General features: G+C 66.8%; 1 protein-coding gene across 2 annotated transcripts; it reads right to left on the minus strand.

Annotated features, from left to right (window-relative positions):
- Window positions 1–134: 134 nt before the first annotated feature.
- CRYBG2 (crystallin beta-gamma domain containing 2) lies at window positions 135–10,924 on the minus strand. 2 transcript variants are annotated; one of them, XM_072027344.1, is made up of 19 exons: window positions 10,572–10,924; window positions 5,691–7,826; window positions 5,120–5,164; window positions 4,914–5,032; window positions 4,444–4,600; window positions 4,213–4,352; window positions 3,984–4,110; window positions 3,736–3,899; window positions 3,451–3,577; window positions 3,067–3,209; window positions 2,858–2,984; window positions 2,731–2,763; window positions 2,528–2,640; window positions 2,220–2,349; window positions 1,822–1,961; window positions 1,614–1,737; window positions 1,072–1,230; window positions 590–749; window positions 135–511 (listed from the first exon to the last, which is right to left on the minus strand). In XM_072027344.1, exons 2-19 carry the CDS (start codon window positions 7,767–7,769, stop codon window positions 423–425), a joined length of 4,176 nt encoding a protein of 1,391 aa, XP_071883445.1. In that variant the 5' UTR covers window positions 7,770–7,826; window positions 10,572–10,924; the 3' UTR covers window positions 135–422. The 2 variants fall into 2 exon arrangements, with proteins under 2 accessions (XP_071883445.1, XP_038023182.2); XM_038167254.2 differs by having other exon boundaries at window positions 5,120–5,167; window positions 10,572–10,923.
- Window positions 10,925–16,063: the final 5,139 nt, after the last annotated feature.

The following is a 16,063-nucleotide window of genomic DNA, read 5'->3' on the forward strand; positions in this document are numbered from 1 at the left end:
CGTGGGGCCCTCGGACACTAGAGGGCACCCAGGGAGCAGGATCGGGCCCCAAGCATGGGGATGGGGGCGAGGGAGCAGCTCCCTGGTGTGTGGGGAGCCGGGCAGCGGCCAACACCAGGACGAGGAAACCAAACTCAGGCAGGGCTGGCCCCCTGAGGGGCCGTATCTTACACACGTACATAAATACAGTTCAGAGGGGATTGGGGTGGGGAAGGGGTCTGCCCTCCAGAGCGTCCCATGGGGTCGGCAGTGTGTCCTGGAGGGCTCCTGGTGATGGAGGTGGTCGTGGGCGTCCTTCACAGCAGCAGCCGGGGCCGAGGGGTGTCCAGGGGGCAGGGGCAGCCCCCCTACAGCTGCGGGGACGCTGCCGGTGTCCCCGTCCTGCCCCGTGGCACTTCTCGACACCGGGGCCACGCCGCCCCTCATAGCACCTGTACGTCCCAAATCTGCGTGGGTCGCTCCTCGGCTGCGTCCCAAATGATGGCGTGGTCCCGGTCGTACGATCGGCCGCCTGCGGAGAGGAGAGGGTTGGGGAGGGCAGAGCAGCTCGGTGCCCCGTTTCCACGGGGTCCCGGCGCCACGGCCTCACCCTTGATGTCGAGGATCATGTCCTCGAACATCTGGCTGCAGATCCGTCCCTGGGCGTCGATGCTCCAGGTCTGACGCGGCATCCGTGTCTCGGACCAGAGCACGGCCTTGGAGCCCTTCGCAGCCGGCCCGATCACCTGCAGGCTCATGTTGGGGGCCACCTGCGGGGACCAGCGGTGGCCACGTCAGCCCCGTCCCCTCCAAGCCTGGAGGGGTCCCTGCCAAACGCAGCTGGGGTGGGGTGGGACGCGGGAAAGGCAGGAAAGCAAACGAGGGGTGGGGATGATTGGGGTGATTATAGCCCTCAGGTGGGGCTGAAATGCCTTCCTGGCTCCAGGGGGAGAGCAAATCAAGGCGTCTTTGGTGGCGAGGCTGAGGTTAGCCCAGGAGAAAGCTGCTGTGAGCCCTAAAAGATCACTTTGGGGTGCGGCACCCGGGTCCCCTCCGGCTCCGCGGCGCGGCTGTCACGCAGCGAGCCCTGACCTGGTTTTTGAGCAGCCCGTCCTCGTAGTACCAGACCGAGCTGCTCTGCTCGCTCAGGCTGGAGACCACCACGCGCCCGGCTTTCATGTCCTCCACGTCATCGGGGACGGACAGGTAGAGCTCCAGCTCCTTGCTCCTGATGCGGAAATAAATCCGTCTCTGCCAGGAGAGAAGCCAATTTTGTTTGGGTTCTGCACACCGGGGTCCCCACAGCACCCAAAACCCGCTCTGTGCCATGTCCCCGCGGTGCTGGGGTGACGGATGTGGCCCTGGCTTGGCTCTTGCAGCTTTTTTGGGCACGGCAACCCCTGCCACGACGCCGGGATGTTGTGCAAGGCGTTTGTCCCCGGGGAGGGTTTCGCCACGGCGGCGGCCGCTCCCAGGGCAGGGAGCCGGGTGCCAAGGACGGGCTGGCACCGAGGGGGACCCCAAGGTCACGTCCCACTGCCTCATCCGAGCCCCTTGCGTCAGGGCTGGTGACTCGAGCTCCTTGCGAGCCGCCTGCCCCCCGGGGCTGCTTTTGGGGCTCCCTGGGCGCTCACCTGGCGGATGGGGTAGAGGGACCCCACGTGCTGCAGCCCACTGTACGTCAGCCAGTTGGTGATTTCGGTGCAGTCCAGCAGCCACTGGCGGCCTCGGAAGTCGCTGTGCTCGCACAGCACCCAGCTTTTGGGAAAACCTTGGTCAGCCCGGGCACCCCCCGGAGCCCCCATGTGGGGCAAGGGGAGAGCGGGGCCGGGGCTCACTTACATCCCGCCCTTGACCCGCACGGACAGCACGTGGTTGTTGAAGCCCTCCGCCTGGAGGCTCCGCACCTCGCTGTTCAGCTCGATCTCCTTCCCCTCGAAGCACTCCAGCCCGTGCAGGAAGATGGAGGGCTCCGAGAAAAACTGCGGGATGGGGGCAGGAGGTGAGGGGAGAGGGGGGGAAAGCAGGGGGAACGAGCACCCATGGGTGCAGGAGGGATCCGAGGATGGAGAGCCAGCACTGGGGTAGGCATGGGAGGGGAAGGAGGAGGTTCCTGGGGGTTTCTGCCCCAGCAAAGGGAGAATTGTAGGATTATAGGATATCCCCAGTTGGAAGGGACCCACAGGGATCAAGTCCTGGCACCACACAGGGCTACCCAAAAAATTCAGACCGACACTCACCACCGGGACCTTCTTCAGGGAGCGGATGGTGGCCGAGGACAGGCAGCCCATGGCGCCCAGCGTCGGGTACTCGCCCTCGGACAGCACGTGCTGCTCCCCGGAGAACTCCCGGCCATCGAACAGGATCCAGCTGGCGGAGAGGATGAGCCCGGGCTGACGTGGCCACCGGGCCAGGTGGGTGTCCCCTGCCCTCCCAGTGAGCCCCCACGGGTGCCAACCCCATTCCCGGTTCTCCCTAACACCCGTGGGTGGTGGGGCACCCTCTGTCCCAGTCCTTGTCCAAGGCAGAGAGTCCCGGGGTGTCCTACCTGCCCCCACGGACCCTGCAGGATCGGGGCACGAAGCTGTCAGGCAGGGAGCCCTGCTCCTCCTCGAAGGCGAGGTGCTCCCCCAGGAAATCAGGCTCTGAGAAGAGCAGGATCTGGGGAGGGGGGCACACAGGGGCTCGGTGACGGGGGCGATCCCACAACGGCTGGCATCGCACCGAGGGACCCCGTGCACCACCCCGTACCTTGGAGACGAAGTGCAGGTTGCGCTCCCCAACCTGGAAGCAAACAGAGCGGGGTTGGCCGGGGTCTCACCCACCCGGGGGGCACCCATGGGTGCTGGGGGGGGGTGGGGTGTCCGGGTGCTCTCACCTGCAGGATGGGCTGCGCCGAGGCGATGCGGCAGTCGGCAGCGCCCCAGTCCTCGCAGTTGCGGTACACCCCCTTCTCCAGGACGTACTGCTCGCCCGAAAAGTTGGGACCCTCGTAGGCCACCCACCTGCCGGGGGGGACGCGGGTGCAGGCTCAGGCTCGGTCCCTTTGTCCCCTCTGTCCCCCCCAGACCCCGTGCCCGCACTCACACGCCGCTCAGCACGTGGATGGACTGCGTGACGGTGCCGTAGCCGGCCAGCTGCGTGTCGGGGAGCGCCTCGCTCAGCTCCACGCTGGGACCCTCCTCGAAGTCCATGGCCTCGAAGAGCACCAGCGCCGGGTCGGAGAAGTCCTGCGGGGACAGAGGAACCCCCCCAAAAGTCCTTGGTTTGTCATCAGGAAGGGGCTGTGGGCTGCGTGCTCTCCATCCCCACATCCCCTAACGTAACCCACATGGGGTTAGGGGGTGGTGGGAGCAGCTCTCTGCCCCCAGCCCCCCGCGTGCGATGAGCCTGGGGGCTCTCAGCCCGTGCCCAGATGGGGGACGAGGACAGGACAGGGCGGGTGGCTCCGTCCCCACGCGGTGCCCTCACCGTCCGTATGAGCCGTAAGGACACCAGCTCCTTGTTGTAGCCGCCCCACTGCCTCCAGTCGTGGTACTCCCCTTCCTCCAGCAGGTACTGGTGGCCTCGGAAGCCCTCCTTCTCGTAGCCAACCCAGCTGCGTGCAGACACGGGGGCAGTGAGGTCCCCCCATCCCCAGGACACGGGGAAACTGCCCCAGCGCCACCCTCCTTGCCATGGGGACACTGCTCCCGATCATCCCCCAACCCCGGGAAGCTCCGTCCCCTTCCAGCTTTGCCTTCCCACGCCTCTCACCAGCCGCCCAGGACGCGCAGGGAGCCCAGGGTGGGCAGCGCCAGCCCGGGCAGGTTCCTCAGGTCGTAGATATCTCGGTTGATGGCGGAGCTGCGGCCCTGGAAGCCCGCGGCCTCATAGATCAGCACCTGCGGCTCGCCGGGACGCTCCACCATGGGGCAGCCCTGGAGGGAGAGGAGCCCCGGTGAGGAGGAGGTGGCAGGGGGGGAGATATTTGGGATGCAGCCCCCCCGGCAGGCAGCGCTCACCAGCCGGATGGGGTGCAGGGAGCAGATGGCCGGATCCTTCGCTCCCCACGCCTTTAAGTTGGGGTACCCGCCCGGCTCCAGGACGTAGGGGTCGTCGTCGAAGAAGGGCTTGGAGTAAACCAGCCAGCTGGGGAAGAAGCACCCGAAGGCTCGAGGGCGGTCGCCAGCACCCCAGGGTGGCGGCACCCCGGGGGTGGAAGCTCCCCGAGCCCCAAAACACCCCGCTCACAGGCCCGAGTGGACGATGATGGAGGAGGCGGCGAGCGCCTGGCCGCCCGCGCGCGTGTCCTCGGCCGAGTCGGTGAACTTCAGCCGGGCGCCCTCGCCGTTCTCCTCCGCAAACAGGCTGATCTCGGGGGTGCGGTAGTCCTAATGGGGGGGGGGGTGGGAGCGGCATGAGAAGGACCCCCAGCACCCCCCTCGATTTTTTGGGTACGGAGGGAAGGGGCCGTGCGCTCACCCGCACCACCCTCTTGAAGGAGCCGATGCGGAAGGGGCGGCCGCCGCGGGGCTCCGTGCCCTGCCCGTAGGCTGTCCAGGGGTTGTCGATCTCCACGTCCCCCTCCGCCAGCACGCACTTGCGCCCGTGGAACCGCGGCTTCTCGTACATCACCCACCTGCCAGCAGGGAGGGAGCGGGAGGGGAGCACCCCCCACACACCCCCGGGGAATTTGGTTACCCCGTGCGCCCGGCCCTGGGTAATGGCAGGGTGCGGGACGCGGCCGGCGCGGCCACCGGGAGCCTCCGGCAGCACAGCGGGGTGGGGACATCAGCCGGCACCGTGCTGGCTCGTGGCCACGGTCGTTAGCAGCAGCAGGACGGCCACTGATGAACCCCGGGTGGCAACCTGGGGGCCCCCACCCCGGCCATGGGCAGCGCTGCCCCAGCCCAGCTCTCCCTCCGCATCCCCGCGCCGCCACCGGCCCCTACCCGCCGCGGATGACCCTGATGGAGATGGTGTGCGAGAGCTCCCAGGACGTGGCATCGGGGACGTCACCCCAAATCTCCCTCCTGTGTCCCGTGAAGCCGGCCTCGGAGAAGAGGATGATCTGGGAGAGGTGACAGCAGAGGTGCTGCGGCACCGCGGCACCAGGACCCCCAGCCCGGCCCCCGGCCCCGTGCCCCGTACCCCTTACCTTGCCGGGTCTCGTGTTGATCTTCTCGAAGCTCTCCTCGTCCTCCTGCTGCCAACGCCCGAGGACAGCGACCCGTGAGGGGCGCGGGGCGACGTCGCCCACACCAGCCATCGCCGCAGCCCCAGCCAGCAGCAGCCGCGGCCGCACGTCTGCAGCCTGCGGATCCCTCCCAGCGCCCCGAGCAGCCACACCTCGAGCATTCCTGCACCTCCGGGACCGGCCTCTCCGCCCGGACCCTGCCCTCCATCACCTGGCCCAGTACCTCCCATCGCCGGTACCTTACCATCCCAGTGCCCTCCTGTCACCTGTCCCAGTGCCCTCCTGTCCCAGTACCCTCCTGTCACCCATCCCAGTACCCTCTCATCCCAATCCCTTCCCATCCCAGTACCCTCCCCTCGCACCGGGACCTTTCCCAGCCTGACCATTCCTCTGGGAATCACCAGCTGTGGTCTGGAGGCAGGGGAGAAGCTGCTTGGGGGATTCAGACGTGCCATAAAGCCAGACCCCACCACCTCCCGTGCGCCCAGCAGGGCAGAGCACCCCCAGGAGCCATGGGACGGGCGTCACTCACCGGCACATCAGCGGGGCACGGCTCCGTGGTGCTCTCCGGCTCTTCGGTGACAGGCTGGATGTGACCAGGACTCGGGGCTTGCAGCTCGGCCACCTCAGTGCTGTGGTGCTCAGCGGGGGGCGAGCTCTGGTCCCGCTGCTCCCTGTAGGGTGGGGTGGGGGCGACGAAGCGGCTGTAGAGCACGCTGTTGTCCAGGCGCGAGTAGGGCTTGGCCTCGTCCGCCGCGGCCGCCCGGTGCTCCAGGAAATCGGAGAGCAGCGCCATGCCCTTCAGGACGTTCCCTCGGAACAGCACGCTCCGCTCCCCCGCCGCCCTGCCCGGCGCCGCTTTGCTTCTCTCCTCTGCTCCCTCCAGCTTGGGTCCCCCCCGGAGCGTGTCCAGCCCCCCGGTGCCACGGCGAGACCCCCGCGACGCCCTCTCCCCGGGGCTCAGGTAGGGGTTCTCGATCTCCTCCTCCTCCTCTTCCTCCTCCTCCTTGAGGCTCCTGGAGCTCTCCAGGGGGGGCTCTGCCCGCCGCCCCCCGCCGCCCCTCGCCAGGAGCTCCCGCAGGGCGTCGGGCAGTGAGACGGGGGCGCGCGGGGCCACGCGGTCCTCGTGGATGGGCGGCAGCGCCGCGCAGCGACCCAGCGCCGAGGGCCGGGGCTGGCGAGGAGCCTTGGGTGCCTTCCGCATCTCCGAGGGCTCCATGTTGCGCAGCGTGTCCACGAAGATCTCCATGTCCACCACCAGCTCGGGGTCCTCCTCCGCTGCGTCCGGGGGGCTCTCGGGCAGTGGGGAAGGGGCTGGGGGGTTCTGAGGGGGCTCTGGGGTGCTCTCGGGTTGGGGCTCTGGGGTGCGCTCGGGTTCTGGGGTGCTCTCAGGTTGGGGCTCTGGGGTGCTCTCCGTGGGAGGCTCGGGGGTGGTCTCCATGGGGGGCTCTGGGGTGCTCTCAGGTTGGGGCTCAGGGGTGCTCTCCGTGGGGGGCTCAGGGATGCTCTCAGGCCCTTGGACCATTTTTTGGGGGTCCCCCGACATCTCCCCCTCCTCCTTCTCAGCTTCTGCACCCTTTGGAGATGCTCGTGCTTCAGGTAAGGGCTCAGGACCATTGCTCACCTCCAAGGAGAGGTTTTCGGGGGTGCCATCAGCTCCCCCAGAGCTCTCTGTCCTGGGCGGCGTGGCCAAACCAGTGCCGTCCCCATCCACCACCGTGCTTCCCTCTCCCACACCAGCCTGATCTGCCGGGCTTCCGACGTCCTCTGGGGGCTGCTGGGCACTGGTTTTACTGGTTTGCTGGTCCTGGGGCCTGTCGCCATCTCTTGACGCCGCCTTCACTGTCACAGCCTCACCTTGCCTCCAACATTTCTCCCCGGGGGCTCCCCCAGCACCCGAGGCACCCGGCGAGCTTCCCGTGCGTGCCGCGACCTCAGCGGAGCCACCAGCACCCTGCTCACAGCTCTCCCTCTGCGACGGGGCCGTGGCGGTGCCGGCAGCCTTGTGCACCCCGTTTTGGGTTCTCCTCCCCTCTGCGCCCCCCGGCTTGCTGCCAGCTCCCTCCTTGCCCCCCCGCAGCACCGTGACGTGCCTGGCCCTGGGCTCGGATGCGCCGGGGCCACCGCGGGGCGAGCGGTGGCAGGGGGCTGCGGTGGCCGCGGGGCTGGCGGGGAGGAGGGCGCCGTGCATGTAGCTCTCCCGGTGCACGGGGACGTCCCGGGGCGCAGCCGTGTTGCTGTCACCCCCCTGCTTCTCATCTTTCTTCCGGGGTTTCTGAGCGGGCGAGTAGACCTGCGAGAAGACGGGGCCGTGCGCCGTGAAGTCCTTGAGGACGCTGACGGAGGACGAGCAGCTCCGGGGTGCCACCGGGGCCGGCCCGGTCAATGTCTTCTCCACGATCTCCCTCTCCCAAGCCTGCAGCAGGAGGGAGACGCGGGAGGGGCTGCCGTCACGGCCCCCCCCGGCCGCCGTCTGCTCCAGCCGTCGCGACACCAGCGAGACTTTCTGCAAGCGGGAGCGGCCCTCGGGTGCCGGCGGTGGTTGCTTCATGCTCAGCTCGGTGCTGGAGGCGAGGCCCCTCGCCTTGCTGGGCCGCAGCGCTGAATCCATGCCGGGGGGGCTGCGGCCCCCGCCACCACGCCTGAGCCCCCGCTGCGGTGCTGGGAGCTGTGGGGAGAGGCACCAAAATTCAGACTCTGGGGTACCCGAGCTGAAACCCTTTGTGGGATCCAACCTCGTGCCCACCCCTCTAGACCCTAAACCATCCCATACATCACTTTTAGGCCATTTTAGGGAGGATCCCATAAAACAGGAGGTGGTTTTGGCGATGCCAAATGCATCTCAAGCATCTCTCGGGATGCTCACGCCCTCCTGGCACACGCAGGAGGTGTGGGGCACCACCCTCCCCTCTGCCTGCACGTCCCGGCGCTCCTGCGGCCAGCACGCGGGGAGCCGCGCCGCGCTACCGAGGCAGGATGCGGCCAGCCCGGGCCATGCCCCAGGCTCGGCCGTGCCCCGAGCTGCGGGATGAGTCAGGAGGGCGCAGGGCTGAGCCGAGTCAGCAAGCACAGCAAACAAACAAGCCCAAAAAATAACAGGGAGGCAGCTCCGCGGGGTGAAAAGGCTTCGCCGGGGCTGTGCCGTGGCCGCTGCACCCACGGGGTTTTGCAGGAGGAGGTGGGGAGCTGGGCAGTGCCCTCCCTGCGTCGGGGCCAAGGTGGGATGGCTACAGCCACCTCTGCAGCCTCATCAGCACGAGAAAATGAGCTCTGCTAATTACCCACCGCTTGCACCCTGAGCAGAGCGGGCACCCAGCACCCAGCTCCTGCACCGGGCATCACCTCCCGGCCCCTGGTGTGTGCCAGGGAGGTCACGGGCACCCCGGGGCCCTGGTTCATGGGGAGGCCGGCAGAAGCGACGCCGTGCCGAGGCTGCGGGACCGCCCCAGAAGGGTTTTATTGCTGTGTTTGGGATATGGAAAGCAGCTGATGAAGCAGCTGCGTGTGAGTGAGCCGGAAGCGTGGCAGCATCTCGGCATCTCCCAGTTACGAGCTGCACCAGGTCACCAGCCTGGCGAGGCTGTGGGGGCTGCAGGAGGGTCAGGGGCTTGGGCACTGCCCAGGGAGAGGCCAAATTTGGGCTTTTTCAGGCTGGGGTTGGGGGAAAACTTCCCCGGGCTGAGTTTTCCAGGCTGGGACCTGAGATTTCCTTGGGGAGGAGTCCCCCTTCTTTGGGGTCAGCACCGGGGGTTCCCCACCGTGGGGGACGGCCTCATCCTGCACCACCCAGGGCTGGTTCCCTTTGTGCCCCACGGCCTCCACCAGGACATTTTGGGGGTGCCGGGGCAGGGCAGGGGAGGGCAGGGGAGCTGCCCGCCCCTCCTGCCTGCCCGCCACGCGCCCTCTGCGTCTCACGCGCCCCGGCCCGGCAGGTCTTTCCAGTAGAGATAGGAAAGGGTTGGTGTCATTTTCCAGGAGGCGAGGAGCCCTCATCTGGGACAGGGAGCACGGCTGGAGGCTGGGATGAGCCCGGGCAGGGTCACGCACCTGCAGCAGCAAAGCCACGGCCGGATCCGGACCCGCAGGGCCACCGCAAATCCCAGGTGGAAAAGGGACCCTTGGAGACGTGCTGGGGACCACGAGGGGCTTTAGGCTGGGAGGGAGCCCCAGCACCACGACCACAGGGTCACCCCGGGACCCCGGGGCTGGGGACACTCCTGTTCCTGGCTGTGACAAGGGGGGGACACGGGGACACGAGGACACGGACCCCTCTTTGTCGTGCTGGCATCACCGCGCTGCCTGGCTCCTGTTTTCACCCCCAGCTTGCTTCAGCCCCGGTTTCTCAATCAATCACCGGCGGTGCTGAGCCGTCCCCGCCGTGCCCATGGCCCCAGGTGGCACAGGGATGGGGACAGCGGGGTGCTGGGAGGCTCTGACTCAGCACCAGGGCTGACTCTTGCCCCAAGCAGGATTTCCAAAGCTCTCCAGGTCAGCGTCTCCCAGCCCTCCGCACCCCGCGCCCGCAGCAGGATCTGGTGCCCGGCGACACCCGGGGTGCCAGCGGTGCTGGGGATGAGCCCGGCACCGGCACCGTGGATGGGGGCAGGTGCGGGATGCGGCCACCCAGCCAGGCCGTTTGGCACGCCGGGACACGCCGTGCCGAAACCCAGCCGTATTGTCGCAACGGGCACCTGGCACGGCCAATTAATCACCCCGTCCCACCCAGGTGAAGCCGCTCGGCTCATTTCTCAGCTCCTGGCACTCCGCAGGGGCTCGAGGCAGCCAGGCCGGGGCTCCCAGCAGCCCATTTAAAAGGCAAAAAAAAGGTGAGGGCAGCGGCTGGCGGGTGGCAGCGACCTGCGGCCGGTTTCGAGCCGGTGGCCACAGAGAAAGCGGGGCCCGCGGACACGGCGCGATGCACCCGAGGGCTGTGGGTGAGCGCGGCCCTGCCACCTTCAGGAAAATCAGGACTTTGGTTTGGGCGGCTGCTGCTCACGTTGGGGTTAATAATTAGGGCAGGGCGATTTCCATTTCCCCCGCTGCCCAGTGCGGAGGCGTCCGGCAGCCCCCAGCCCCGAACCCTGCAGAGAGGAGGGGATGGGGGCGGCCGGGACCCCCCTGACCCTCAGCCACAGGGCTCCTGGAGGTGGGTGAGCCCCGGTTTGTCCCCGGTGGGTCCGGTGATGTGATTTGAGTGGGGTTAAACCCCTGAAGGGGTTGGAGCTGAGAGGGGCTCAGCCCCCATCCCTAGCCATGCTGGGATCACACTTGTGCCACGCTTGGGCACGGCTCCGAGCGCGGTCCCGCTGGCAGCAGGTGCCCTCCCGCTCCCGGCACGGCACCGCCGCCCTTCTCACCACCTCCACCCACCCCGGCAGCACCCACGGGCCCTAAATCTTCCCCCCCAACCTACCTGCTGGCCGAGGGTCCTGCCGGGCGCCGGGCTGGCCGTGCCGAGGGCGCCGTGTGGGGCTCGGGGTGCTGCTCCTTGCACCGGCACGCCGCGGCTGGGCGGACCGGCAGAGTCACCCGGCGAGCACCCAGCCCTCGCCGAGCACCCAGCCCTGGCGAGCGGAGGTTTGGCATTCCTCAGGTGCTGACAGCCGGGGAGCCGGTCAGGCTGGTTCCCCAGCACCCTGCTCCTCTCCTGCCTTCGACTCAGCAGCGCCGGCGGGGAGACCGGCACACCCGGGCTGGCGGGGACCCCCCCGGATCCCCTACAACACCGACCCTGCCCCTGAAAATCTCCCCAAGGGCTCCGTGCCTCCTGTGCCTCCTGCCTTCTGGATGCCCCTGAGCACCAGGACCCCCTCGGTGCCACCACCGGGGTCCCAACGCGGTGTTGTGGTGCTCTGGGGGCCCGTGGCCACCATCACAGCTGAGTTAGTTGCCAGCTCTGGCCAGCTCGCACCGTGCCGTGGCTGCCCCCAACACGCAGAGGGTCAGGGGAGGCTGCGTGGTCACCGTGGCTGTACCACTGCTGCCACCAAGCCAGGTCACCGTCCCCGTGCCACACCGGCCTCGCACGTCCCGCAGGGCCCCAGGGGCCGAGCGCTGGCCCCGGGGACACAGCAGTGGTCACGGTGGCCCTGGGCCACCGCAGGAGTCCTGGCCCAGGGCGCGGGCGCGGGGCCCTTTCCTGGAAGGGCTCAGGGCTGTGGCAGAGCCAGCACCCGCCCTGGGTCCTCGCCCTGCCCCTCCCGCTCCGCCCCAGCACCCGCGGGTGCCCTGCCGAGCCGTGCCAGCCTCGCCCTGGGGCCAATGCTCCTGGCCACCACCCAGGGAGCCACTCGGCCACCTCCAGCTCGGTGCACGCAGCCACAACCCCGCTCCAGTGGGAGCTCCCCGGTCCCATCGCACCTTGGCCAGTTTTGGGGTCCGGATGGGCCCCGGGAGCTCGTGGTTCTGCCGTCCTCCTCCCACCTTCGCCGATGCCGGTCGGACTCTGCCCTGTCCGTCCCCGCTGCAGCCTGGGGATGGGGTTGTGAAACCCCCGGAGCAAAGCCCCAGCACGGGGTCCAGCCTGGGAATGGGGTCTCCGGCACAGGAGGGTGCCGGGACCAAAGGTTGGCGCACCCAGGCTGGGGCCGCGGCGCCGCGGGAGCTCAGCCCGGTTATCTGGAGAGCAAACAAGGCCCCAGGGACCTGCAGGCCGGATCCGATGGCAGGGATTTTTACTGAATAAAAACACGGGAATAATGCCATAATAACGGCCCCAGCCCCGCAGAGGGTCTCTGCGGTGACACGTGGGGATGGGGACACCCCGTGGCGTCCTCAGGGCCCTGGGGGCACCCAGGGGTGTGGGGATAAAGCCCCCACCCCGAGTTCATCCCTGTAAAGGTGCCTGGAGGGGGGCTTCTCCCCAAAAGGGGTGTCCAGGGGAAGAACCTGGGCACAAATCCCAATTTACGGGTAGGGAAACTGAGGCACAGATGGTTTTTGGGGAGGGCGCAAGACTTTGGGGAGGGTGGGGGGGATTTAGGGGCGAGGATGGGGTTGCAAGCACCATCGTGCTGGAGGGCTCTGCCTCTGGGGAGGCCACGCTGGGGGAGGATCTCCTGCAGCTATTGATTTCCCTTTATCAGAGAGCAGGAACATGTATGGGGCCGATCAATCCTGATCAATCCCCGCTCGGCAGCCGATCGATCGGGGGAGCTGGGGGAGCACCGAGGAGCTGCCAGGCCTCAGCAGCCCCCCTCACCCCAACCCAGGACCCTCCCCTGCACCCCTCCCACCCCACCCAAACAGCAGGGACCCGTGGCACCGGGCAGCACCCCACGGGACACCCCAAACGCCCTCTCCTCCTCCCTTGGTTGAGCCAGGGGAACATTTTGGGGTTTGGGGAAGGGGACGCCTCGTTAGGGCATCCTCGGGAGCACACCTGTGTCTCGGGGTGTCCCCACCCAGGGGAGGCACCCGAGGGTCCCTCAATCACCGCCGGCCTCGTTAGAGGCCCCGGGCTCATTAGAGGCCCCGGGATGAGGTGGGGGGGACAGGAGAGGGGGAGGAGCAGCGCCGTGGCCCCGTTATTGATCGCTCCGTAGCCAAAAGGTCAGCGGCGTGCGGGCAGGGCTGGGGAGGAGGTGGGCAGGCGGTGATGGGACCGTGCCCATGGGGCCAAGTGCCAGCCTTGGGGCTCCTGAGGTGTCCCCTCGTGCCTCAGTTTCCCCACCAGGAGGTTGGGGGGAGGAGGAGGAGGAGGTTTGGTCGTGGCAGCGTGGGCTCCGGGGATGCTCTGAGCCAGGCTGAGCCCCCCCGGGGGCGGACGGTGATGCTGGGAGATGGCACCGGAGCCACAGCCCTTGGAAATGCAATTTTCTGGGGCCAGCCACCGACCTGATTTCAGCACCAGGAGGACACCGGTCCCCACCTCTGCCACCGCCGTGCCTCGCACAGCCCCTGGCTCTCATCCTGTGGGGCCGGGGACCTGGGCAGGCCGGGTGGCACCGGCGGCACCGCGGTGCCTGGCGCTGCCGTCCCTCGCCCCGGCCGTGCAGCGAGGGGGGGGAAGATTTACCGGCTGTCAGAGCCGGGGCCAGAGGTCAGCAGGGGTCAGAAAGTCCATTTCGGAGAGGTCACTGTCCACTTCTTTCAATCTAATGAAGCCATTATTTGTGAAAGCGGCCGCTTTGCCGGCCAGCCCCGTGAAGCGGAGCCAGGCGCAGCGGCCGGCTCTGAAAGAACAGGAAGGAGTCCCCTTCCCCTTCACATTCACAGCTCCCCCCCCAAAAAAAAAAAAACAAAAACACAAATACGGCACACACAGAAATATGACAGGGCTGGGCCGTCACCGCTGCGTCGCTGGGGCTGGGGGAAGTGAGGTTGGGTCGCCCCCCGTGGGGCTGGCATTTGGGAAGTCACCGAGGACGGGCAGAAATTTGGGGTCGCTGAGAAGTGGTGCTGAGCCTGAACACTGATAGGAAAGTGTCGCTGGGGGGTGACAGTCCTGCCATCAGCCCAGGGGGGCTGGTGCACGGTGCTGGGTTAATTTCGGAAGGATTTGGTTTGGAGACAGCGAGCGCTGATGCCTCTCTGCGTCCTTCCCCCAAGAGCTGGTCCCAAACCTCTGCCCACCTCCTGCTGGGTCTGCCCTGGGATGCCCCTGATGTGTCCCATCCCCAGGCTGTGCTGGCACCTGGGTGGCCCCTCCAGGGACAGAAGGGACAGGGACATTTCTCAGGGCTGCTCTGCACACCTCGGCCCCAGCCTGGAGAAACATCGGGGACACATCGGGGTGGAGGTGCCTCTCATCCCCTGCACGGGCTGGGGCAGCTCGGGGGCTTTTCTTTGTGTCCTCCAGGTGCGATGGGACAGAATTTGGGAGCAAAACGTGTGGGCAGGCGGCTGTCCCCTCCCCACATCCCCACATCCTGCTGGTGTGGACGGAGAGGGGCTGGAAGGAGAGGTGAGTGGGGAGGAAAGGAGAGGTGGAAAAGTCTCCCCCAGATCTTTTTTCGTTTGTCCTTCTTTGATCCTTCTTTATTTTTTCCTTCTTTTACTCCCTCTTTACTTTTTTCTTTTTTTATTCCCTCTTTATTTTTTCCTTCTTTATTCCGTCTTTACTTTTTCCTTCTTCTTTTCCTTTCCTTTTTTTTTTTCTTTTTTTTTTTTTTTCTTTTTTTTTCTCCTTTCTCTCCGTACCCCCCCATCCAAATTATCCCCCAAGCCGAGAAGGGAAAGGAGGCAGAAGGGACAGGAGCTGCGGCCGGCCAGGAGAGGGTGCCAGACGCTGCCCGGCGCCCCCGGCCCGGTCCCAGCTCGGGGGGGTGGCGGCTGGGGGGGGGACACCCGGCTTTGGTCGCTACCTGCTGAAAGCTCCCGGCACCTCTTCTCGCTGGGCTTGGATTTAGGGGGGTCTTTAGGGCCCCCTAAAGTGGTGTCCCCCTTCCCCGTGCGCTCGTGGGTTCCCCCCCGTGAATCCTCGCTTGGATTTCGGTGGGGAGCCGGGGATGGGAGTGGAAATGGGGCGCACCCAAACTGGGCTGGGATGGGTACAGGACGTGGTCACCCCTGAGGGCACTCGGAGAGGGCTTTGGGGGGATGGCCAGTCCGTCCCCAGTATGGCAAGCTGGTCATACTGGGAGAGAGAGCACCCGGATGGGCTCTACTCCTGCAGGCAAGGGGCTGCCCGCGGGTTTGGGGGACTCACGAGGGATGTCCTGAATCAGAGGCATGTTTGTGGGGTTCCCCCCACGCTGCCCATCCCTATTATCATGGGTGTAAAGATGACACCGTGTGAGCAGCGTTGGTTTATTCAGGCAGTTTTATCCTGTTCCCAGCGTGGCTCTGGTTTGGTCACATTTTGGGAGGGCGCAGAGCTCCCAGGGGCTGTGTGGGTCCCCACCGGGCTGGCACAGGGACAGCTCTGCCCCAGGCCTGGCCACGTCCTCCCAAAGGATCAGCCCTTGGGTGCAGGAGGAAAACCAGCCTCATCCTCCTCCTCTTCTTCCTCCTCCGTCCCCCAAAGCCACCGGTGGGAGCCCGGGGGGGTTGGTTGGCTTCATGGGGATGGGGGAATGGGGGGCTACTGGGAGCGGTGGGGGGAGGAGGAGGAGGAAGAGAAGGAGGAGAGGAGAAGAAGAAAAAAGAAGAGGAGGAGTGGGAGGAAATAGGAGAGGAGGAAGAAGAGAAAAATGAGGAGGATGAGGAGAGAGAGGAGGAGAGGGAGGAGGAAGAAGATGAAGAGGAAGAAGAGGAGGGGGAGGAGGAGGACGAAGAGGGGACAGAGGAGGAAGAAGAAGACGAGGAGGAAGAAAAGGAGGAAGAGGATGCGGAGGAAGAAGAGGAGGAAGGAGAAGATGAAGAGGAGGAGGAAGAACATGGGGAGGAAGAAGAAGAGGATGGAGGAAGAAGAAGATGAAGGGGAAGGAGGGAGAAGAAGAAGATAATGAAGAGGAGGAGGAGGAAGGGGAGGAAGATGACGAAGAGAAGGAGGAAGAAAAAAGATGATGAAGAGGAGGAAGAAGACGAAGAGCAGGAGAAGGGGGACGAAGAAGAAGAGGAGGAGGAGGAGGAGGAAGAGGAGGAGGCGGAGGAAGGCTGGGGCGCAGCACCCTGGACAGGCGCCGTTCAGCACCGCGGACAGCTCCGGCTCCGGCTCCAGCACCGCAGCCCGGGGGCGCGGAGCCCCCCACGCGAGATTTCACCGGGGGGGGGGGTCAAGGGGGTTTACCCCCTCCCCTCCTCGCTGCAACCCCCCCCAGGATCCCCTCCCCGCTGCCCACCTCCCCTCGGAGCCTCCCCCCGGCTCCGCGACCCCACTCGGGACCGAACCCCGCGTGGGGAGGGGGGGGCGCGGAGAGGGGTCGAGGCGGCTCCTGGGGCTCTCCAGGAGGCTCGGGGGGGGCACAAGGAGGGGGGGGCACAAACAGCCGGGCACGGGGGGGGGGTCGGGGAGGGGGTGAC

The sequence above is a fragment of the Anas platyrhynchos genome, chromosome 24 (assembly GCF_047663525.1).
Source record: "Anas platyrhynchos isolate ZD024472 breed Pekin duck chromosome 24, IASCAAS_PekinDuck_T2T, whole genome shotgun sequence".
NCBI lineage: Eukaryota > Metazoa > Chordata > Aves > Anseriformes > Anatidae > Anas > Anas platyrhynchos.

Excerpts from the sequence above, each read along its gene's own strand:
- CRYBG2 (XM_038167254.2), bottom strand. The coding sequence starts at position 7,769 with ATGGATTCAGCGCTGCGGCCCAGCAAGGCGAGGGGCCTCGCCTCCAGC. Across the intron at positions 2,985-3,066 it reads ATCCACGTGCTGAGCGGCGT|GTGGGTGGCCTACGAGGGTC; the intron begins GTGAGTGCGGGC and ends CCCCCCCGGCAG. Across the intron at positions 1,231-1,613 it reads CCCTCTACCCCATCCGCCAG|AGACGGATTTATTTCCGCAT; the intron begins GTGAGCGCCCAG and ends CTCTCCTGGCAG.